At 36.2% G+C, this 25,166-nt stretch overlaps 2 protein-coding genes across 2 annotated transcripts; one reads left to right on the top strand and one right to left on the bottom strand.

The window, feature by feature from the left end:
• Positions 1-1,756: 1,756 nt before the first annotated feature.
• On the bottom strand, positions 1,757-19,470 carry LOC133870924 (DNA repair protein XRCC2 homolog). Its single transcript, XM_062308207.1, has 11 exons — positions 19,149-19,470; positions 18,798-18,948; positions 17,611-17,768; positions 12,561-12,631; positions 8,830-8,892; positions 5,847-5,984; positions 3,483-3,576; positions 2,943-2,979; positions 2,715-2,815; positions 2,522-2,607; positions 1,757-2,108 (listed from the first exon to the last, which is right to left on the bottom strand). Exons 1-10 carry the CDS (start codon positions 19,338-19,340, stop codon positions 2,584-2,586), a joined length of 1,029 nt encoding a protein of 342 aa, XP_062164191.1. The 5' UTR covers positions 19,341-19,470; the 3' UTR covers positions 1,757-2,108; positions 2,522-2,583.
• A 488-nt stretch (positions 19,471-19,958) lies between these two features.
• LOC133858475 (uracil-DNA glycosylase, mitochondrial) lies at positions 19,959-24,106 on the top strand. The gene is made up of 6 exons (XM_062293945.1): positions 19,959-20,423; positions 20,516-20,898; positions 21,193-21,223; positions 21,392-21,527; positions 22,540-22,623; positions 23,902-24,106. The coding sequence occupies exons 1-6, from the start codon at positions 20,147-20,149 to the stop codon at positions 23,966-23,968; spliced, it is 978 nt and encodes a 325-aa protein (XP_062149929.1). The 5' UTR covers positions 19,959-20,146; the 3' UTR covers positions 23,969-24,106.
• Positions 24,107-25,166: the final 1,060 nt, after the last annotated feature.

The following is a 25,166-nucleotide window of genomic DNA, read 5'->3' as shown; positions in this document are numbered from 1 at the left end:
GAGGGGTTCTTCGTCGTTAAAAAGAAAAAAAGAAAAGAAAAGAAGAAGATATAATCAAGGCCTATGACATGACATGGTAGAGCGGGACTTTTTTGGAAGAAGTGATGAAGAAACTTGGTTTTGTTGATAGATGGGTGATGGGTACATTTGATTATGGCATATGTCTAGTCTGTCTCATATTTTGTCATTATAAATGGGCAACCACAAGGTCATATAACACCAAGAAAAGACATTAGGGCAGACAGATCCATTGCCCCCTTACCTTTCTATCCTTTGTGTGGAGGCATTTAGCTCTCTTCTCCGGCGGAGGAAATAAATGTGCATTATTAGGAATTCTTATAACTAGGGGAGAAATAAGATTAAACAATGTATTTTTTGTTGATGATAGTTGTTGGGGAATTATTATTCCCTAGGCCAAGTGGGTTCGGGTTATGGGCCATTGAAATATGCGCTCGAATTGTATCATCGATTTTTACACAAGTCGAGCATGAACAAGATCCTCAGCATTTATTAATCAGTCAAATCAAGTCAAAACACCATGACTGGTTACTATTCATATTGTACAATCAACAGTTTAACTTTTACTACACGCACCAGCAATAGGAAAGAGGCCTATATATACACATCTAATGGTTAATGAGGTAACATCTATCATCCAATCTCTTTCTCTACTCACACTCTCTCCAACTGACTTGGACGTCGGAGGAAACTTCATCGGCCCCAACCCCTAATGGGTCTTTGCTTTGCTACAGGTCACAGAGGAATGAACGAATCTAAGGCTGCCACGCCACTAGATTACATCAACAATAGTCTCATTTTCTACTAAGCAAATTATCTTGAATTGTGCATGTTACAACATTTTCCTGACATCGAGCATTAGGAACACCAATCATGAGGTCAAAGACCAAATTCTTGCCATCGTTGGGTGCACTCTTCCCAAAGCTTTGAGAGGTACTTGGACGTGTTGGTTGAAAAATCTAACATCAAAAACATTATTGTTGGCCAAACTGCAATGCCTATTAAATTTAATAACGAGCTTTTTGGATATCTTTTAGGGTTTTGAGTCTGGATGATATGAACATGACACTCTTGAAATATGTCATTAGGTCAAATATGGGCCATCGTTTCCTTTTATCCTAATTATCATTTTTTTTTGGTATTATTTTCTATACAGTGTAGTCTTTTATGTTCAATAATACATAGTTTTCACGACTATTCTCTTTATCCAAATATAATCTATTAATTATATTTAATATATATAAGGGTAAGCGGTTCGCAGTTATTAACCGATTTCGCCTATCTCTAAAACCGCTAACCGTAACCGTCCTAAGCAGTTATACAGTTACTAGCGGTTAATAACCGAACAACACGAGGCCACAAACACCCAGATGACCACTGATCTGGTGGAGATGATTGACTTGTACACCCCTGGCTACCAGCTAGCATACCACAATTATGGCAATTGTTTTGTCTTCTTTTTCCATTTATTTTGTATTCTTTCTGTTTTGTACTCTTTCCAAATATTCTGCATTGCTTCCTATTATTCTGTAAACATCTTTGTGTACATGGATTGATGGATATACAGGCAGTCAATGAGAATCAACGTCATAAACAATCCTAGGAATTACAACTATTTTTTTGGAAGAACTTGGGGCCTATGAGTTTCATCTTCTTTCTTACTAAAAAAGACAGAGAGAGAGAGAGAGAGAGAGAGAGAGAGAGAGAGAGAGAGAGAGAGAAGAAAAGAAAAGAAAACTTCAAGGCCAGAATTTCAACTGCTATAACTAGCTCGAGTAAATAACAAAAATCTTATCCATATTTTCAAAGAAATATACATTCTAGGGATCAAGCAGTAGAATAAACTTTATGAATCACTATACAGCAAGTACCAACACAACCCTATCACCAACCTAAAACGCCAGTACTTCTAAAGCGGGGATGCTGCCTTACCTTTATAGACTGCTGCAAGGTCACCATAAACCTGTAATTAACCTTCATTTTTAAAGAGAAAAATCCAGCTCAAGTGCCAGAGAGTGAGCTGCTCTGGCTTCCAAGACACACGGAAATTAATCCTCTGTGCGCTATAAGTAATCTGACTTGCAGGAGACCTGAAACAGAGACAATCACTCAATTTCCAGTCTCATGCTCAAGTAAACCTTTGTCATCATAAATTTAACTGAATAGTATGAGACTGGTGAACATAAAAAACTACTTTGATGTGAATTTTACAATGAAAGTTTGAGGCATATAAGATGTGCCGTATAACTAAAAAGACACTAACAATAAATAAGTATGGTAGACTTCCACTTGCAGAGCAAATAATTTTTTTAATCATTTTTGCTTGGTAAGATATGAACGAAGTTACCAAAAAAAAAAAATCTGTTATCACATAATTTACACACCCAAAAAAATTCTGCATCAAAAAAAAAAAATTTACAAAATAAAAATGAGAAGCATGTAAAATATGTTTTTTTTTTGTACGGAGGAAGGGAGGAGGTGGGGAGTAAGAATTAATTTTGACCTGGCATCATGGGAGAGATCAAGAAATAAGAAGCAAGACTGCACCACAAGTCTCCATGCACTTCATGAAACAATGAAGATGCCAGCCTGCAGGTTCCAAAACAAAATACCAGAGATGTCCAATAGAAAAGGCTAAATGTCTTAATTTCTTTAATAACATTCTCAATTGCTGACTAGCATAGGCAGTGTTGTACCTCTTTCACTATAAATTTGTCTATGAAACTCAGTGATGGCAGCAGCCATTCTGAAAAGTAAAGCGAGTGATTTTGATCATTGCTTACATGGAGATGATCATCTAGAAGCAGTAAAAACAACATAAATACATAGTTGAGGATAACGAAAGTTAATGACTAATGTTGCTATTAAAACAATCAGTAAGGCAAAATTCGTTATAATTTCCACCACAAAAGTAAATTCTGAACCTGATGCTCTCAAAAGTATCCTGTGTGTAACAAAAGTCTGCAAAGATTCAAGACACAAGCAAGCAATCAGTACGACTTCAACACGGAATGAACACCATAACAATTTCAAGAGAAAAGTGCTTGAGGAAGATAACAGTCTAAGTCCATAATATAGCAATAATATACTTTTAATAGGTCCCATGCCCACCTCAGTACATTATACAACAAAGACATTCAATTAAGAAAGTGGAATCACTTATACTTTTTTTCTAAACCAATTCCGCTATATATTCTTGTAATCCATCACTAATCTCCACAAGATATATCCACAACAGTTATATGCAGCAAAACTACACTTAAGGTAACAAATGAACAATCCCCATTAATATGCAGCATAACTTCATCTGAGATAACTAACAAACAAAAGCCAAGTTTGGCTATGTTCATCTAGAAACACAAGTTTCAATTATAGCATGCTGCAATGGGTAATTGAATACTAACTTCTCTGGGAATATACTGGTGAAATATAATATTATCAAGCAACTAATCATGAAACATTACCTGCCAGATAGAAGGCATATACTCACGGTATGGAAGTTGCTGAGAAGTAATGCTTCTGCTTCTACAATTTGAGGTATCCGGTTTTCTTAATTTCCTGTTAACATATTGTGCAATAGCCAATAGATCAAGAACCTAAGTAGTAGAATAGGGACTTGCAAAGCAAAAGCTGCCTTTTCTATCATTGAAGTAAGAACAACACTTTTTCCACTTAATCCATGTAGGGTTTAGTATGAGAAATAGCCAATATCAAGGAACCTATTTAATCTATCAAGATTTAGAGAAAGAATTAATAAAATTTCCAGCATCTTTTTTCTTTCTTTCTTCCATTTAAGAAATAGTCAAGAACTCATCAAGAATCCTACTCAAATGCTGAATTTCTAAAAATCATGCATTAAGCATGACTGTGAGAGCGTTGGTAAGTAGAACATTGCCTTCCCCGTCATGCACTTGAAAGACAGGGCTGGTTGCTAGTCCTTTAGTTATTGGGTTTTTCACAGGCGATGCTAAGGATGGTAGTTGAGTTGTTGCTTAGGAAAGGGCAATATCGTAAGCATCAGATCGGTGTCAGAAGGATTGATACACACTTGCTCCTGATGAGTTTGTAGTTCAGAATCTAATGGTTGGCCTAATCTTTTTCCTTCTTTTAAATTTTATACATTAAGTAAAAATTGCGCTATTTAAAATTTTTAATCCTTTTATCCTTTTAGGGACTCACCATAATACCAGTAATATAAAGGATGGTACCCATTTCATTTTCTAATAAATCTACTACTTTTATGCTATTAGCTATTCAGTTGATTCTCCTCCAAACAGGAGCCACCAAATTACAAATTTCATTAACCACAGGATTTAGTGACCTGTGCCAAATCTTTTTATTGTGCTTCTTTTGTCATCAAAGTGTCAACGGTTGTTCCACATTCATAAAATTCAAGAACAATCAAGACAATAACTATAGTGCTATTCATTGCATTAGTCAGATGAATGATAGTTAAGCCATCCAGTAAACTTCCTTTCCACAAAGCCTACAATTATATTCAAACCAATCAATAGGCATCTTACTCCAATAAAATCAAACAAACCAGAAAACATATTGAAGAATTTTTTTCCACTTTCTTCATGTGAAGTTGGCTTCCCAGAATTTCACTATTTGTTAAATATCCACCATTTATCAGCTAGCTGATATACTCATAAAGGAAATCTCTATCACTAATCTTATCTATTACAGTATGCAATCAACATTCACAGTGGAGCACTTTCTCATGTGGGTCATGTTCAGGACTTGGATCTGATAGAGGACAATGAAGGAAGCGAACATGTGAGTAGGACACAAGTTGTACTTTGCATAATGGATACACGTATAGATGTGACAGACAACCATAGGCTGGAAAATGACCATGTATGACTTTTATATGATATGTGTGGGGTATAAGACGTGCATTGGACACTCATGACATTGGACAAGTAGCCAACAGGCCTGTCTAATAAGTATGACAGAAACAGGAAAACATGTCAGATTGTCATCTGCAACCAATAGTACTAAACGTTTTCAATCTAATGAATTTGCTTCGATTTCTTGTATCCTTGATGTAAAAATCCAGCATATGATAAATAATGTTTAATAAATAACTTCCTTAGTTTCGAAAATAACTGAAATTCGGTTTGAGAAACCTTCTGACTTAGTGATATCTAAGTGTAAAATTTTGGAAACCTATGGATTCCATTGCAGTTTGCAAATGGAACACAGTTGGACTACAAAATGGTGGGTTTCTACTTTGCAATTTAGAAACCATGTTAGATGAGCACTTCATGATGCAAATGATAAGAAGCTGGTTTTAAATTTTTTTTATTCATTTTTAGAAGTCAAAAGTATTTCTGAAATTTTTATATTTTTGGATTTATGTTGTACTTTTGGTCAGTTGGGACTTGGGTCTTATGTTGGTTTATTAGGGCAATTGATGAATTAATTAGTTTGGGCTTAGTAGTTTAACCCAAGAGTCCAAGCCCATTAGGGTTAGGCCTCAAACACCTATATATATGGATGTAATGGTTGAAGATGACGACTATGCAAACTTCCAATTACTATTGCTCCCGAGGATTGTGTGATGTAACCCTCTCTAATGTGTGATGCCGAAGAACCTTAGGTATGATGCTTAGGTTTATCTATCTTTTCTCATTTCTGTTTTTCTTTGAAATTTCAAATAATTTTCCACTAAACTTTAGCGTAATTAGATTAAAATTTAAACTTATTCTTTTCCTAAAATCATAATCTTCAAAATCCTAAACCACCCATCTCTCATAAGATTGGCAAACAATCACTCACAGCAAAATACTATTCATAGACTTTTTGGCCTTTCAGGGACTTACCATTTGGCATCATTCATGGAATATATATCCCCCAAAATGGTTGCTTTTGTAGCTATGACAAGCATGGGATGCAGCACTAGAAGCTTTCTAATCTCCTGAACTACAGTTTCTGACACAGTCTGCAGAGAATGGCTTTTCCTACAAACCAAACAATTAAATCATTGAGATAACGTCTAATCTGAGAATGATACTGACTCTCCAAATAAAAAGTTAATCCAATAACAGTCAAATTTCTCAGCATAAATAAACAAACAATAATCAAAAGTTGAATGCATATATGTGAGGATGATTACCAGTTAGGACATTAGAGGAACAGAAAACCTAGAGCAAATTAATATACTGGATCATACAAATTCAGTATATGAAAAATAATTTATTTAAACTCTACCCCCTATTTTGGCCAAGTTCGTATTATATACCAATCTTAAGAACAAGATTGCGGCAGCAAAGAGCTATACCCAACTTTGCATCAGTTATATTTGGGTGTATTTGGATGCTAGAATTTGGCCCTGGACCGGGTCTTGGATTTGGAATTGGAGGGCCCAATGCCAAATCCATTGTTTGGATCGTTACATTGGCCTTGGAATTGGCTTCAAGATCCAGTTTCAAATGGCCTATGATGCCATTGTCCGATTTAACAAAAAAATTAAAAATTTGTAATTCCAAACCTCAACCATTTCACGTATCTCTCGAACTCCACTTCCCACAGTTGGAGACCTCTTCCCCCTCTCAAAGCCAGCAGCGACTTCAATCGCCACCAATACCCCCAACGAAGGTGAGAATATGTGAAGGTGGGCTTTGTTGAAGTGGAGGATTTTTTTAACACTGATTATTCAGGAGATTGCTTCCTCCGTGGATGTTGCAGTTGTGGTGTTGAAATCACTGTGACGATTGTTGTATATGACATGTTTGATCATTTTCCTCAATGACCTTTTCTCACCCTTAAAAGTACTTGACTTCTCTAGTTGACGATACTGCCATCTCAATTCATCCACCTCACACGAATTGCAAACTGAGGTGTACTTAATGTTGCTTGGTAACATCTCATAAGAAGTCGTGTTTTCTTCTGCCTTATGATGATCCAAGAGCATGTGTTCCTCCTGGCACTTGTCGCCACAAGCAAGTGTGCCCTTATAAAAGGGGGAAGCCCAAAGAAGGAGGACCTACATCCAAATAAAACTGTTCCTAAAATAGTAAAAGGCTGCCATTTTGTTTTTGTGCAGCGTTAGTGTGCCAGCAATTCTCTTTTGAGACTTAATAAAAAAAAGAAAAAAAAAATTCTCTTTTGAGACAATCTATAGTCTATGTAGGTTTGGCTTGCGAATAGTGGTTCCTATGTTAGAAAACAAAGGCTAAATTAATCATTGGCATTTATAACCTACTTCTAATTCTCCACATTTTCAAGGAGAAGGTCTAGTAACACATTAGAAGTATTGCAATTTGTGAGACATAAGATTCTTTGGTTGTTTCAAAAAAGAACAACTAATGTGCATGCAGTCGGTGCTTAATGTGATAAATAGAAGTTTTGATATGCTTTAACCTACATTGACATAGATTAAGACATTCTATACCTTTCATATTAGCTTGAAAATTACAAAATTTGTTTTTACTCATTTTTTTTTTAGTTGAACAACAATCAAGATCTTATTTTTTATGTTATTTTTTTCTTGTTTTCCATTTTATAATTTGTAAGATTAATGTCCAACAAAGACATTAAAAACAGTGTAAGGGCATTATTGAAATATATAAAAGTTTCTATGAAGTGAATAATTGAAATACAAAATATTTCAGAAATCTTAGTGAGGATATTATCGAATATAATAATAATAAAAAAAAAACGAACTATGGTAATGGTCTTAATATTAATGGCATGTAAAAATTATCAAACTTCTATATAAACGTAGATTTCCAAAGGAATTCCAAACGAATCTAAACAGTGTGGTTACAATTATATCGAGTTCTAACTCCATCAAATTAAATATCATGGAAATAAAATACCAAAAATAATGCCAAATCAATTCCAATTCCAAGAAGCCAGCCGCAGCATTAAAATTTCACCTAGATTTTTCATTAATTGAGCTTAAAAGTTGTGCTTCTGTACTTGGACCTTTTCCGAACGTGTAAAGGAGATTTACCATGTCAAATTTGGGTGCTTAAAGCTTTTATATCTGAAGTATGAGATTTTTAATTTTTTTTTTGGTAAAAAAAATATCTGGCTTTTCTAGAGGCTTTGCATCAGTTTATGGTTTAGTATCTCAATTAATTGTTTATTTAATTAAAGTTACAAATATGTTAATATTAATTAGTTTCTTATCACGGTTGATTAACCCTTTTTGCAATTTCTTTCCTTCCTATCTTCCAAACTTCCATGAACCCTGGACTAACTTTCACCTGTGAAAAAAACTATTTCATTCAAATCGCTTAGAAGGCAATTGGATTGCATGAATGTTTCCATCTAAATTTGAAATCACTCTGCTAATAACTTAATCAAATCCTGATTTGAAAGAAGATAGGCCACAGGAAAAGGTTCTTCCCCTTAACTCATTACGAACAGATCTTTTTGCCCATTTTCCTTAGAGATAAAAATCCTTACTGCAACTAAGCACCAGGGCTTCCTAGCATTTAAGACCAATTTTAAAAGTCTGATTTGTAACCAGTAACTAGATATATCAAATGATTTTTCCAACATCATAATGACACAGGCAGTGAGAAACTCCTCGGAAAGCAAGCTTAAAGATCAAATTATTCGGAAGTAGGGTCTAAATGTGGGGCCTAGTTGGAACCTAACGAAGTTTATTTGAAGTTAGTACAAGAAACAAAGCCCAAGCTAGGGAAGAACCATTGCTGTAGGACAAATTAGCAATTGACAAGCAATAATTCTATAATAAAGAAAAAACAATGACCTCACTCGATTTGTAAAACAGGGACTAAAACATGACTATGCTATGTACACAATTCTAAGTCCCTCAATTGTATCTGTTACCTGTTATTACCCCCCACGGGCATGAATGTTGAGGCACGATCTATCCAATGAAAAGCTCCAATGCTGTTAAGAAAGGCATCCACATTCAGATATTGACAATTAAATTACATCAATCTACTTCAACTTCAATTGTGCTAAAACCAAAATTAATTCATAATGAATATCATGCTAAGGGGAAGAAACATCACAGAAACATTGTAAAATGTGTGTCAGCCCTTTTCATGTCTAAGTGTAAACAGAGAATCCTAGTAATGTAATATCTGAAAAGTAGGCATCTAAACCAGGAAACCATCCTTTAGCACTTTTCAAAGGAAATTCTATTATTTCTAATCCATATATGTTCTTAATCACATTACAAATATTAAAAAAAAAAAAAAGAGGTGCAAAATTTGGTTATTCTTAAGTAATCTATCAGGTCTAACTCTACAATAGAAATCCAGTTGTATACTCAGTGAGCAGGCTCCATTTGTTTCATGTAAAATAACTTCCTGCTAAAAACTATGTCCAGTACAATACGTCCGGTCTTGTTATACTAGTTTTCCTATGTTTGGCATGCACAGAAATTTTTTCTCTATTCTCGTTATTTTCAGTGATTGGTGTCAATTTCAAACAGCTCAGAATCATATTAGGTGGTAAGGATGTGACAGTGGGTGATCATAGGGTTAGGCAATATCTTGAAGGGGTTTGGTTGGGAACCAACCTAGCAACTAGTGAAATCAGCCAAGATCAATGATATGAGCAGTGAATGGAGTAGGGCAATTCAAAATGATTGGAGGAGCAGCTGGTGACCAACTGGGGGTTGTTGGTGATTGGCAAGGAACCGGCTGGCGATTGACAAGGGGAAGGGTTCAGTTCCTTCAGTATTGGCTTAGGCATTTAAAAATGCAAGTCACGCTCCGAAATATAGTCTTCATTTTTCATTGACAAGGAATTTATTCTTTGAATACTAATACTTCTATGATACACTTAAACACTACAACCTGTAGAAAATGTTTTCCAGCAGCTTATTTTCCATGAAACAAAGGGAACCTAAATTGGTCAAAGCCCTCAAAATAACTCAGAAGAACCAAATTAGACTCCAAGGAATGAACAATTCTTTCGCATAAACTCAGAAACAGGGCTTTACAAGTTACAGGCAAAATGGATTCTGTATGGTCGTACACACCAGAACACAGTTCAAACACCATGACACTGAATGGAAATAAAAAAAAAAAAAATCTCTTAAAATCTGTTTCCTTAACTTTATAAAAACGGCAAAGGTGCAGGTACATACACCCAGTGTTCCTACAACAGTGGCACTAATCATAGAAGCAAGCATAGCCATCCAACATGTAACAGTAAAAGTCAATTGGGACACTTCAGAAAGAGTATTTTCGCTTAGGTTACCATTGTGGACCATGGGGCTATTTGCAGAGAAATAAATTGGTCAAACAGAGGGCAATTGAACTCTCCCCCCTCCGAGGGCAGCAAACTTTAAAGAAGACTTTGGAATGGGTATTGTTAATAATTTATTTCTGTAGGCTACAATTGCAGATATTCAACTGCAACTGAAAATCTTCCTTTTCAGAAGAAGATTCATACGAGACACTAGTTGGACTGTAAAACTTGGTCTTGCACTGCTCTTCAACAAAATTAGCTTCAATGATAATGGTTGAAAATGTTAGCTTAAATTTATGATCAATGAAGCTTCGTTTATCTGGTGGAATGATGCCTCATACTTTCTTTACGGTGGGAGGGGGGGGAGGGGGGGGGGGGGGGGGGGGGGGGGGTGGTTATGTTTGGAATGTTCAAGGGGACTGCTACATTGGAATCCTAGATATAGATATAGCAGGCCATTTTTAGGACAGGGCATTAGAGTTGGTGAACATAGTGTGTTAAATAGTTTATGCAATTTAGTGGGAAACAGAAGGAAGATCAGCACATCTGAGCAGGCAGGTAAGACTTGGTCCTTGGAATAAGATATGAGGCTTGGACAAGAGAGCAGGTTTGGGAGGGCTTGATGGTTGTAGCTATGGGTGACGATGTCTTGTCTTGGACTCCAAATGGGACCTGAAATTGAAGTTTGAGATAGAGACTATTAAACCACCATTTATCTCAAAAGCTTGAACTGATAAGAAAAAGGTAAATTTAATCATTCAATTAATACTATTAACACTCTCTCTCATGTGTTGGACTAGTGGACTATTTTATTGAAATGGGGAATAAATTGTAAAGTCAATGTTCGAACTCAGAACCGATACCATGTTAAATTATTAAATTTACTATTTTCTATCAGCTTTAGCTTTTAGGATAAGTGGTGATTTAACATGGTATCAGAACAGAGATCCTAAGTTTGAACCCTGACTTCAAAATTCACCCCTTATTTCAGTTAAATATTTCATAGTTGGTCATCACTTATTGATGAGGGAGTTTGAACCCACATTGGAGGAGTTTTAAAGTGTTAATTAAATTATTAATTCGTTATTTTCTACCAACTTAAGCTTTTTGGATATATGGTGATTTAACATGATATCAAAGCAAAGGTCCTGAGTTCGAATCATGTTTTCGTCATTCACCTTCTATTTCAATTAAATATTCTACGTGTTGGGCCTCACTTATTAAAGGAGGATTTGAGCCAACTTGTGAGAGGCATTGTTAGAATATTACTTAAATGATTAAATCAACATTTTCCTATCAGCTTAAACTTTTGAGTTGTGTTTTATGTTTTGGGTTGTTTGTTAATGTATTTGTCTTGAGAACAGAAAACAAAAGCATTAACAAACATGACTAAGGATTTTAGTAGTGCAATCAAGCAAATTCAACCTCCTACTTGAGAGATTGACCATGGTAAACTTAGCTCATTCAAAAATGCCTATATCATTCAAGGGTTGAGGATTGAACCTCGACAATGTAACTAATATGTGTGAAATGCACACTATTGAGCCAGTAAAACTGTTATAAATGGAGACGCTTTATATTCCAGAAACATATTTAATGATTCTTGGATACAGAAATTAAACATATCGATACTGTATGCATATACATGGGTATTCTGAAGATGCTCTAGACCATAAAATCCCTTGAAGAGGTGCTCCTCTCACACTCACTCTACACTTTCTTATCTAAGGTTACACCCTAGTTTAGTGGTGCCAATCATTTACAGAAAACCAGTCGCTTGTCAGAGAATTAAAACTCCTAATCATGGAGATTTCTACAAAAAGATGACAGCTGGTTTCCTGGTAACTGGAAGCCATAAGCACATAGAATAAGATAAATCCATGATTAGGCTAATTGATGGCCAGAAGCAAAGAACGGAAAGCTATGAAGCACAACAAGATACAATGTGATAGGAATGGTTGATTGGGCATATTTTGAGAAAGTAGGATACAATGTTGTGTAAATATATGAAGAGGGTATATTGATAGTATTATAGCATTGATCATGAAAATTACAATAATAATGATCATGACAATAATTATGAAAAAAAAAAAATGGTCATATTGATGGCCTAAAACTTGAGAAGCTTTTGAAGCGAAAAAGATGTTTTCTCTCTCTCTCTCTCTCTCTCTCTCTCTCTCTCTGAAGAAATAAACCAATAATGCCTAAAAGGCTAAAGATAATCAAGCATAACATAAACTACAAAGTTGAGTAAAAAGTAATATGAACCCCAAAGGAAAAAGAATTGGTAAAGCCATTAAGAAATTCCAAGAAAAACAATTCCGAAACATAAAACTCCATATTACAAGACAAACCTGTCAATCATGAGCATATGAACACCAGTACCGTGTGCTTCTTCTTCCTTCTGAATCCGATAGTGCAATGTCTTTTATCCAAAAATTAGAAGAATCAAATATATAAGATCTTCCACAACTAATATAAGCTTTAGCAAGGAAAAGATAACAAAGTATGGACAAAGTTAATGCACTAGCTTTAACGAGGAATTTGGGCAAATAAACCTAATTTATGGAATAAATGAATCTCAAGACACCAAAATGCATTGAGATTAGTTGGATTATTAACAAAAACTTTTTTCATGGATGGACAAATGAAGTGATACCCGCCATGGTTGGCATAGTCAATAATGCTTGAAAATAATCTGTGTGAACCCCCCAATCCCCTTTCTCAAAGCAAAATAAATAAATAAGTTCAATATGGTAGAACTTATTGCGTTCAATAGAATTCCACATTATGAAGTTATAGGCAAGTTTGTTCCAGTTATTGGATATCGAGTAACAAGAACTAGTTCTGTACTTTTCTATTTGATGAAATTAAAAATACTGTTGGATGTCGTAAGGCACTCTAACAATGGTGATACTTGGAGAAACATAAAGAATTGTCATTAGTTTCCTAGAAAGTGTTGCAGAGGTAGTGCATTGCTATCATAAGTTCATGTCACAAGGTGTTAATACCTGTAACAAGCACAAGCTTGTGCTCAGTTCTTACCATTGAGTTCGTAACTCCCTTCAACAAGCATCATTGTTCAAGACGCTTTATCCTCTCTCCAAACAAGCAAGGCCGAGCCAACAAAACAGCAGTGGAGACATTGATGTAGGACAGCCCTCCAATATGGAAATTAAGTTTACCTAGGATCATATAGGTGGGCCAAAAGACTCTAGGTATTACAATGTGTTGATCCAAAGGCTATTTTTGGGCCTATGGAGGGTTTGGAGTCTAAATAACAGGAGAAAATAAAGAAACAGAGGTGCTGTCCAGGGTCTATGAACAGAACCCATGAATAGTGCCGAGAATAGCAACCTTGGTATTTTCAGGTTATTGATTGGTAGTGGGCTTTGTTACAGTTAACAAAATATGACTTTCAGGGTTACATGGAACTTGAAAGAGGTCTGGTCAAGGTCTGTTTCTAGCTCCAAAAAAAAAAAAAAAAGGAGAAGAAAGGATTAGAGAACCTTGGAGTCTCAACAAGGGCCTTCATGGAGTCTCACCTAGAATAATTTATTGTCGTCTCGCCATTAAAAGAAAGCAAATTATTCTGATTTTTTGTAAATCAAAGTTCTCCCTGATTGTTACCAGACCACAAGACTCTTTTATAGGAGCAAAGTCAACAAAATATGGAAAAGCAATCCTAATTTAAGAAAAGAATTCCTAGATGAAAGAAACTTAAAAAAACCTAAAAGGAATAAAATAAGCTAGAATCGGTATCCAAACAAGTTAGACTAACAAACAATTCAAAACTAAAAGTTTGCTAAAATACCCTAGAATCAGAATTTCCTAAGGGGTACTAAAATCTATTAGGTAATTGATTGGTGAATCTCATGTTGGCCCTCAAAATCATCAAGACTGCATATGGCATCAGAGGTGAAGAAAATTACTTGGAGATAATAAGGAAATCAGTAATAAGCCCGGGAATATTAGGTTGATCTTATACTAGGATAGCCAAGAACTCAACACAGTTGTATAAGTTCTATTTTCTTCATTAATAAGTTTTTTTTTTTTTTTTTTTGATAAGTAGAGAATTTTTTTTTTTTTTTTGATAAGTAAGAAGAAAATTTTATTAGAAAAACGAAAAGCGCAATCAAGTATACAGGGGGTATACAAGAGAGACAATTAAGAAGAAGAAGAAGAAAGCAATACAAGGAAATCGTTATAACTAATCTCTAGAGGTGCTAAATACGCAGCCGTCCAGGAGTACAAAGAATGAAGAAAAAAGGAAGTGAGCTCCTCTATGGTTCTTTCTCTGTCCTCAAACTGTCTATCGTTGCGTTCCGTCCACAAGCACCACATAAGACAACAAGGAGCCATCTTCCACACGACCGCACTACGGGACCGTCCCCCCGACCACCAACATGCAAATAAGTCTATCACCCGAGAAGGCATCACCCAATACAGACCGAACCGGCTAAGGATGACATACCAAAGAGCGCGTGCAACCTCGCAATGAAGAAGAAGATGATCCACAGTCTCCCCGGTCGTTTTACACATGCAGCATCTATCAATCACAATGACACGCTTCTTTCTGAGATTGTCCAAGGTGAGGATTTTCCCTAACTCTGCCGTCCAAGCGAAGAAGGCCACTTTCAATGGGGCCTTGGTCCGCCAAATACTTTTCCAGGGGAAAAAAGAAGCTTCTTTGCAGGCAAGAGCCTTATAGAATGATCTAACATCAAAAAACCCTTTGCGAGAGAGGGTCCACCAAAGCCTGTCCCCCCCATCTTGAGTCACCTTGGATGCATACAGTAAGGAGAAAAAGGAAGCCATAACGTCCACCTCCCAATCGTGAACATCACGGAAAAATCTGACATCCCACTGATAGGAGCACTTACCACTACCAAATGGTCTTCTACCAAAGAATCCTTGACACAAGCTATATCATATAGAACTGGAAAGGCTTCCTTGAGGGGCATCTCTCCACACCAAACATCATCCCAAAAACGAATTCTCGACCCATTGCCCAAGATAAGTCTGGTATATCTACAAAACAAGCTCCACCCCTTCCTAATGTTCTTCCAACTCCCCACACCGTGAGACCCAAGGGGATCTAAGGAACACCAACCAGCCCTAGTAGAGCCGTACTTCGCATCCACCACGGATTTCCACAGAGCTTCTCTCTCATAAGCATAACGCCACAACCACTTCCCTAACAGCGCCTTGTTGAAAATTCTCAAGTTTCTTATGCCCAAACCACCTTCAGAAATAGGATGACAAACCTTGGACCAACTGACCAAGTGGTATTTGAATTCGTCGCCTATGCCACCCCACAAGAAGTCACGATGCAGCTTCTCAATGCGACTAGCAACACTGGAGGGAATAGGGAATAGAGAGAGAAAATATGTAGGAAGGTTGGAGAGAGTACTCTTTATAAGGGTAACCCTACCCCCCTTCGACAAATACAACCGCTTCCAGCTAGCCAACCGCCTCTCAATCTTCCCTACAACTTCATCCCAACAAGACTTAGCCTTGAAAGGAGCTCCCAACGGAAGACCAAGATACTTTATAGGAAGAGAGGACACTCCACAACCCAATATGTTAGCCAGACCGTCCATATTACTTGGAGATAATAAGGAAATCAGTAATAAGCCCGGGAATATTAGGTTGATCTTATACTAGGATAGCCAAGAACTCAACACAGTTGTATAAGTTCTATTTTCTTCATTAATAAGTTTTTTTTTTTTTTTTTTTTGATAAGTAGAGAATTTTATAAAAAGCGTAAAAAGCGCCCCAAAGCATACAGGAAGTATACGAAGAGGAAACCAAGACAGGAGAGAGAGGGGAGGGAGGAAAAACACCCGAAAAACCCAAAAATAGGAGAAAACCCATAGACCCTTACAAAACCGGCCCACAAAACCCAGAGACTAAAGCATCACATCAGAGGATCTCTTGCCTTGCCCCGGCTAAAACCAAAACCCTTGGCATCATAATTAATTGTGCACTCTAGGTTCTTTACTTCACGACTCCCTTTAAACTTAGGAGTGGAGATTGGAGCCTTTAGACGATGCTCCAAGCAATTACATATTTTAATTAAAGAATATCACTAATGCTTATTTCCATGAAACGGTAATGAGCTATTATAAGTGGAAAATTATGCTTCAATCAGCCATTTAAGCTAGTGGAAGAGGAGTAATGCTATACGTAGGACTTTTATCCCCCCAAAAGTGATGTGGCTTTTAAAATCACCATTAAATTTGTGATGGATCACTAATGAATTTTGATCCAATAGTGATTTTAAAAGCTACATCACCTTTGGAGGGATAAAAGTCCTACATATACCATTACTCGTGGAAGAGATATGATTCTGACCCCATCAAATAGCAGCAACTTTGGAGATTACAAAATACCCAAAAACAGAAAAGGATTCGGTGCTGATACACATTAATTTTCCTATTAATTCCATTTAAAAACAACCCAAGAAGAAACTGTTTCAGCAGTTCACTCAATACTAGAAGGCAGATCAAGAAGTCTAAAGCAGATTAATCATAGTTGACATGGTTCCTGAAAAATTAAGCTTCCCACATATATAAATTTCAACACATCTTCTATGCAAGTTTTGCTAGCAATGTCTAGATGCCACTTTTATCCACATTAGAGGCATTTGACAATGGTTATCCTTGATCATTTTACTCTAATTTTTTTTTAAAAAAAATTCTAGAGCACATTTATTTCCTCCTCTTGGGATGCCTTATCCTTCTCCTCTATGCCCACCTTTTCATTCATAACAATAAGGTAGTGTTTCTTGTCAATGGATTTTTCTTTTTTAAAGGAAAAGGGATTATTACATGGGCATCTTGGTCAGCAAATGATAAGTGACCAAGTTTTTGTTAACTCGAGCAGGCTCCAGGAAATAAATATGTAGATTAAGTATGATTTAATATATCCACATTAACTCTAAATTCTAGCAGTACATAACAAGTAGATCATGGTAATTGTAATATTTTAAGTATATAATTTTTTAATTCCACGTGAACTATACCGACTGTTGGTAGTTATTATAGAAATTATTATGTAGTGATGTATAATTGCCTCTAAATAAAGCAAGAATTCTTGTGGGAGCATGCTTTTATGATTAATTCTTACTTTTTAGGAAGAGCATTGTTTTGCTTTTTTACATCTCCTCAACTATGTGGGTCTAGTCTTCCCCTTTTCTCTTGCATCTACCTCCCTTTTTTTTTCCTGACTTGTAATGGCTTCAAAAGCAATAATAACATTTTAAGGAAAAACCCATACACCATAGAATAACACCAACATGAAAAAACAGAAAATTAATTAGAGATTAAATGGATACTTTAGATTTTGTTATTGGAATAAGCACCTACAAAGAGAGAGAGAGGAAACAAAAACACTCCTCACCTTGAGAGTCGCCAGAAATTCAAAACTATCATAACAACGGACATACAAGAACCGTCTCATACACAAAACATATAATTCCTCATCATAAGCTGGTCTCCTTTTTCTATCATTGTTCCATAAATCAAAATCCATCTTCTCCAAATCTCTTTTCATTGATCCTAAAAAATTCAAACCAAACTATAGTAAATTAAAATCTTAACTTGCTCAAACTTCCAAACAAACAAAGATATGGAAATATAAGATTTGTTATTGAACAAAAGAAAATCATAGCAGGACCCCTACAACACGCACAACAGTAGCTACAGCCCTTTTCCATGGCTGCATCAACACGTCATATAAACTTCAGACCCCAATGCATTCCCTTCCCATACGAATAATTGACTAGCATTGTACTCTCTTTCTCAGTATGGAGAACAAAAATCAGATAAACCATTTATTTCAGCTGGTCTCGTACAATCAATTTAGGATAGAAGTGACGTGATAATGAAAGGTCATTAACCCCTTCTCTAAAGCTCTTACTTTCAGTTTCCAGTTCGTATACAATTGCAAAAGCATAGAGCATAGGTTTGACCTATAGTGTGCTTGGTCTTTGAGTTGGAGAACTTTTTCTTTGTCATTTATCCAAGGACAAAGTTCTTAGGGGCACACACATTTTTTAATAAAATTTGACATTACTTTTAAAAAAAATATATTATCCAAGGACAAAGTTTTCCTCTAAACTGGATTCGAGGAAATTCTTCCAACCTAACATGTTCTAAGGACATATATCAATTTAATAGACTGGTTTAGAGGAATTTTCTACAATTCATTTTGAACAAAAACTTTGTCTTTTATCCAAAGTTTCAGGTCTTTTTATTTTTATTTTACAAATTTTTAAAAAGCTTCAACACCTAATCAATGATCAAGACTCCACGGGGCATAAACAGTAAGAGTTACTCTTGAGATAAACTAAATGAACTAGAAAAGAAGGGATAAAGTGTTACAGCACGTCCGTGACCACTTGTAAGGTTTCTCTTTCAGACAAAGTGTCAAACAGTTATCATGAGTGGCAGGATCGGACACTATATCCGGCGATACTAGTTGTGTAATAAATTATGCAGCCAATAAGCTTAAGTGTGAGACTCTCTTAGCGACGCATAGATTTAGATTTTAATCCAAAAACAAATGAATGTTGTACGGATTCTTACCAATAGATTCCCCAATTAGTCGATGCTTTAGCATTTCTGAGAGGCGCAAAATATCAAATCGACAATCCAAGTCCAGGAACACTACCAAGTGGTCCAAGCCTCCATAGTGAACCCCATTCCACTCTTTAGGAAGAACACAACTCACTGCAGCCTACACATATTCAGTTATGGAGTACATGATCGGGGGGTAATCATGATAAAATTGAATTCAATTGAATTGAATTAAGGGGAATTATTGTTTCTAAGTTAAACGTTTTCTGTAAAATATTTTCATTATTTTTCAATGTTTGGCTACACTTTAGAAACCTTCAAATTTTAATAAATGAAATATGGGGAATTATTGTTTGGGACCTGAATCAGGACGTGGGTTTTGGAAGAAGGAGAGGGGCCGACAAGCTCAACCACGTTACCAACGCGTAGAGGAACCCTATGAAGCGGCGGAAGAAGCAAGAAGGGGCGCGCTGTTAAAACTCTAGCGAGCATCTCTTTGGCGCTCTCGTCGCCATCGATCCACCCTTTGGGACTGCCGACCACTTGCTCCATTTTTCACTTCAAACTGCTTTTACGGACATGGCTTTGGGCGGGAGGACCCTTGAGCCACTCCGACATTAAAAAAAAAAACCAAACAGTTAGTTATTATAAATTGTATAATAATAATGGAACAGAAATTTTCTCCCAACCCGTTCTTCAAAAATTTCATTCAAACCCACGTATAAGATTGACATCCATTCTATTTATGATTTTCATATGCTTTTTTAATAGTATTAATAAAAAAAAACAAAAATTTCTTATAAATCGATTTGTAAGAAATTTAATACAACCCACATATAAGATTGACATGTGTCTCTTAGCATTAATAAAAAAAATATATAATTTTCATATGTTTAAAGGACACATGTCACTCTTATACGTGAGTTGTACGAAATTTCTTACAAAATAATTTGTAGAAAATTTTTGTCTATGAAAAACTATGTACTTCTCACATGTTTAAATAACACATACTACGTTTACACGTAAACCGTATAAAATTTCATTCGAACCGCTTCTTTCGAAATTTATGTCCATAATAAGGGGGCGTTACAGGTGGTGGTGGCTTCGACCATATGTCCGGTCAAAACGTTTTTGAAACCAAATCATAATCAGTATTCTATAAAGATGCAAATAAAGACTGATTTTTGCATTTTTCAAAAAAGAAAATAAAAATTAAAAAGGTCCTCTGAATTTCCCTCCATAGTTTTCCACTTTTCCCTCCCAAAAGTTTCTTGGGCTTGGGAACGCCACCATCACTATATGTTTTTTTGGCCCGATTCGGTGAAAAAAATGAAAGAAGAGGAAAAAGAAAAGAAACGATGGCTTCTGGTGCATCCAGAACCCTGATGGATTTCTTCAAGCCAGCAGCATCTGCCAAGCGCATGAAACTCTCGTCCCCATCAGCTGATTCAGCTCCCTGTAAATCGATCAACACCCATTGCCAGTCCGAGTCTCAGTCCCACAGCCGCCTCAGCTCCGAAGACGATACCTCCCCAACCAATGCCCAACAAAAAACCCGCATGGAATTGAACAGATCGCTCGCCAAATCCAAACTCAATCTCAAAATATGCTCCCAAAACGTCTCCAGGGCCAAAGGTAAGCCCCGCTTCTTCTTCTTCTTCTTCTTCTTCTTGTTAGCATTCTGGCGAACAGTGATGGGATAAAATGTGGATTTGGAACAAGTGAAGGTGAAGGAGAGCATGTGAAGTTGTCGGAGCTGTTGGTGGAGGAGACATGGTTGGGAGCGCTTCCGGGAGAGCTTCAGAAGCCCTATGCTCTGAACCTCTGCAAGTTTCTCCAAACCGAGACGTGCTCTGGCACTGCCGTGCCCATATACCCGCCTCCCCACTTGATCTTCAATGCTCTCAACTCTACCCCTTTCGACGCTGTCAAGGCTGTTATTCTTGGACAGGACCCTTATCATGGACCTGGCCAAGCTATGGGCCTTTCCTTCTCTGTCCCTGAGGGAGTGAAGCTCCCTTCTAGTCTGCTTAATATTTTTAAGGAACTGCACGAAGATCTTGGCTGTTCAGTCCCGTCTCATGGGAATCTACAGAAGTGGGCTGTACAGGTATGGACTGCAACATTCTTAGGAAAAGGGAGCTTCCCATTTCTTATAAAGTTCTTAAAATGGAATACATTTTTTAGCCTTATTCGGCTGCCTATTGGAAGTTATTTGACAGTTGGGACCTTGTGCTGAATGTAGAACACATGCAATGTGCTCCTCCAATTCATTACGAGTAACAACATATCATTTCTATATGCAAAACTGATTTTATGATTGTTGAACTATTTGAAATATATTTCTGTAGTAGGCTCTTTTCTAACAAGTTATTGTCTGACATTTATTTTAACTGTGTTATAGGGTGTTCTTTTGCTCAATGCTGTTCTCACTGGTAGGGCTCCTCATTTTTCTCTGAACTCCTAATGAATTTTATTGTCATCTTATTGTTTGATCTACTAGTTTTCCTCTGGGAACATTGTTATGATCTAAACTCTCTCTCTCTCTCTCTCTCTCTCTCTCTCTCTCTCTCTCTCTTCTGACTTTCCGTTTTTGTATACAGTTAGGAATCACCAGGCTAACTCTCATGCAAAGAAAGGATGGGAGCAATTTACTGATGCTGTCATTAACACAATTTCACAAAAGAAGAAAGGAGTCATTTTTCTCCTATGGGGGAACTCTGCTCAAGAAAAGAAAAAGTACTGCTCTCCCTCTCTCTTGTCATTCACACTCGTGTGGATGCACACACATAGAGTCACACTCACAGCTCCTTACGATGGGCTTGAGTACAAATAGATGCATGCGTTCAATGAATCATTCGGTTGTCTTTTTGCTTTGATTACTAAAACGTAATTGGAAAAAATTTCGAAACCCTTTGCCAACTTTAAGTGGTTCCAATGTGACATGAATACTACTAATTTAAATAAAGTGCCTAAATTGCTCTGTAGGCCGGACTGTTTCACCTTAGTGGAATCCTCTAAAAAATCATTTTCCTTGATCATATAAAAGCGTGACAATTTTGTGGATGTCTAGTTCTGTTCTTTTTGCATTTGAAGGACAGCAACTTAGCCAATGTTAAAGATTATCTGATCCAAACCTCCTGGTAAATTTATTTTTTTCATTTTTGGCTTATCATAGTTGACTTTGTGTATGTGCTTTCCTGATTTCATCTTGTTTCAACATCAAGTCACTAGTTCAGGAACCTCTCAGCTTAAAATTACTTTGCAATTAAGGTCCCCCTGCCCCTCTCCATCCCATCTTTTGTTGATGAGAAGTTCTGGGCATTTAAGCACCTGACTAGCCTTGGGCATGTGCAGTCTACCATTCCACACTTAACAAGGCAATTATTGCAATAGATCGTTGCAGTAGCCACCGAGTGGACTAGTAGTAGGATTCAACCTTTGGCCTTCTTGGGGCATTCAACTCCAAGCTCAAGAGCTACTCGACGTAACTGTTTGGGAGTGATTTTCAATTGGTGTAAGCTGGAATAATATGGAGAAATTTCAAACTAAACATGTGAATTATTTGTTTATTATTCAATCACCCATGAGAAATTCTGATTTCATTCTCTTGATAAATAAGTTCAGAAGAACTCGGGTTCTGTCTTTTGAGGGTTTAGTTTTCTAGGACACAACTTTTTTTTGGGGTGGGTGGTGGGGAGGCAGGGTTGGATTTTGTTACTGCTCCTTTTAATTAAAAGATGTTGTGTAGGTTGATTGATGAGAGTAAGCATCACATTCTCAAAGCAGCACATCCTTCTGGTTTGTCTGCACACAGAGGTTTTTTTGGCTGCAGGTATGTTTAATTCCATGAATCACGTGATTAATTCTCTCTATTTTTCACATTTCAGAAAGATAGCAGGAATGCCATGTCTGCTAAATTCTTTTATATATTATTTCGGTCTAGATTGAAGCTGATGGTGATAAGGGTATAACATATTTTTCTGGAATATAATTTTTGGTAGCCATATAGAGGTTTTGGCATCAAAGGTCCTAAAAAATGCAAATAACATTGAGTTAAACGAACAGATCCCTATTTAATCTTGGGATTGTCTGAGTTGGCTAGAAAAGTTTCAAGTCTATACATCCAGGTCTTGGTCATAATCTCAATTCTGCAACTTCTTAATGTTTGTGAATATTATTACTAAGTAGGATTGTAGATAGTAGTCAAGGACTCGAGGCAAATCTCAACTTGAACACTTTTTTAGAGCCTAGACATTGTCCAAAAGAACCTATTAACTTGTACATATACCAGTCTCTTCAAAGAAAGAAAGAAGGTTAAGCCGTGTGTCAATAAGAACTAAACTTTATTTACATATTGATTCTGAGAAGAACTACACCTATGATAGAGTTTAAGGACTATACATGTGGTCGACCTGACTAATTGAAGAGAATTCGTAACGCTAAACCCAATTAAATTGGTTTTGGGGCTGGAGTCGAGTGAAGTATAGAGGGGAACAATACCATGATTTTTGTATAAACCGGTCATATCATTGATAAAATATATGGGCTGTTGCTGTACTTCTCGTATATTACCTTCACTTAATGTGTTGTGAGTCCACGCACTGTTTTTGGTGCATGCTACATACCATACTGGTTAATTTGTGTTTCTGGGAAGCAATCAGAAATGACCTACAGTTCCTTACCATAAAAATGTAATAGTTTGCATCAAACAGAACCAAGCATATTATGAGTAACAAGTATCAAGGATTAAGTTAACTTACAGCATTTGGGCATTTCACCAGTATTTTAGGGATCCCAAACTTCGATCACTAATTTCAATCTAATGCTGAAATCTGTAGTGTTGTTTCTTTTACCTGTCTTAATTTTCAGTATGGTACATAAAAGTTCTTTATGCTAGTACAGTTTGGTTATGTTCTGTCAGTATTCTTTATGCAAATTAATAATGCAAAATTTCTTACTATTGGCAAGCATGACCTAGATTTTATCCACACCAACTGTACTTTTTAACTGTATACCACTTGCAACACAATTTTATCTAATTATCCGGAGGGTATCTGTTGCATGGGCAAGAAATAGTATTGTGGTACTCAATTTCTCATGATGTGGACAGGCATTTTTCTCGCACAAATCAGCTTCTGGAGGAAATGGGTATTGCCCCCATAGATTGGCAACTTTGACTTAGATGAACAGCTTCTATCCTAACTTCATTTTTGTGTGTTTTCCTAAAATCTCTTTTGAGATTTACTAGTAAGGCAAGTTCTGGATCTTCTTTCATGTGTAAATCCATTTCCCTACTAAAGATTCTTTCAACTGCATGTCTCCCATGGTCTTGTATTGTACAAATAGCAGCACACGACCAAAGATCTTTGCCTTTCTGAATTCCATTTGCTCTACAAAGCTGATGGAGAATCCCTCTTGCAATTTGAAGAAGGCAAAAGAACTGTTTTTCCAAGTAATTTGAAAGAAGGCAAAAGAAAGTGACTCATTAAGGGCCAATTCAAATATAGATCGTCAAGGATTCATCCTAGTTTCAGTGAGAAATTTAACATTGAGGAAGGAATGAGTCGTTGAAGGCAATTCAAATTTATATAGTTGAAGCCATCAGTGGTGATGGTTAAGTGGCTTTTAAGAACTTTTCAAAGTGGTTGGTCATGTGTTAAGAGTTCAACTTTTGAAATGGGAATCCTCAATCTTATTGCTATGGTCATGTTGAGCCAAAATTGTTACAATTAGTCTCTCCTGCATGCCTTTTTAGAAAAATAAAAAGAAAAAAATTAAATAGTTGAGTATTCATTACATTTTCAAATTTTCACTCCATGCTTTAGTATACTGATAACTAAGACAAACTCAAAATAAGGTGTAGATGTAACCATGTAGCCCTCCAATGTACATTTCATCTTTTATTAATTGTTAGTAATATACATATTATTTGAAAAGTAAATAAGTAAATAAATACTTTTGACTTCGAACCAAATTGACCAGCTTCATATATATTATGTTATTCTTCAAATCTATTTTATATTGTTTGACGTGATATGTTTTACAGGATTTTTTTTTTTTTTTTTAAAATAATTGACATGAGAAGTTAATTAGTGTGAAATAAGTATGATAAATAAATGTGAAGAGTAGTATTACTTTCTGTTTTATATATATATATATAATAAATTCAAAATATGAAATAAAGAGGAGTTGGTTGAGATTAGATTTTACAAATATAATGATGTATATGTTATCGCATCATAAATATGTTTTACGTCATGCCCATGATAATTCTCCTACATAATGGGCCTCCAAGTTCAAAACAAGCCCAATAAGGTCCACAAGGAGTGAAGCCAGGCTAAGCCACGATGAAGAACAAGTACACCGATCTTATGG

Source organism: Alnus glutinosa, chromosome 1 (assembly GCF_958979055.1).
Source record: "Alnus glutinosa chromosome 1, dhAlnGlut1.1, whole genome shotgun sequence".
In the NCBI taxonomy this organism is placed as follows: Eukaryota; Viridiplantae; Streptophyta; class Magnoliopsida; order Fagales; family Betulaceae; genus Alnus; species Alnus glutinosa.
This window is presented reverse-complemented; position numbering and strand designations above follow the sequence as displayed.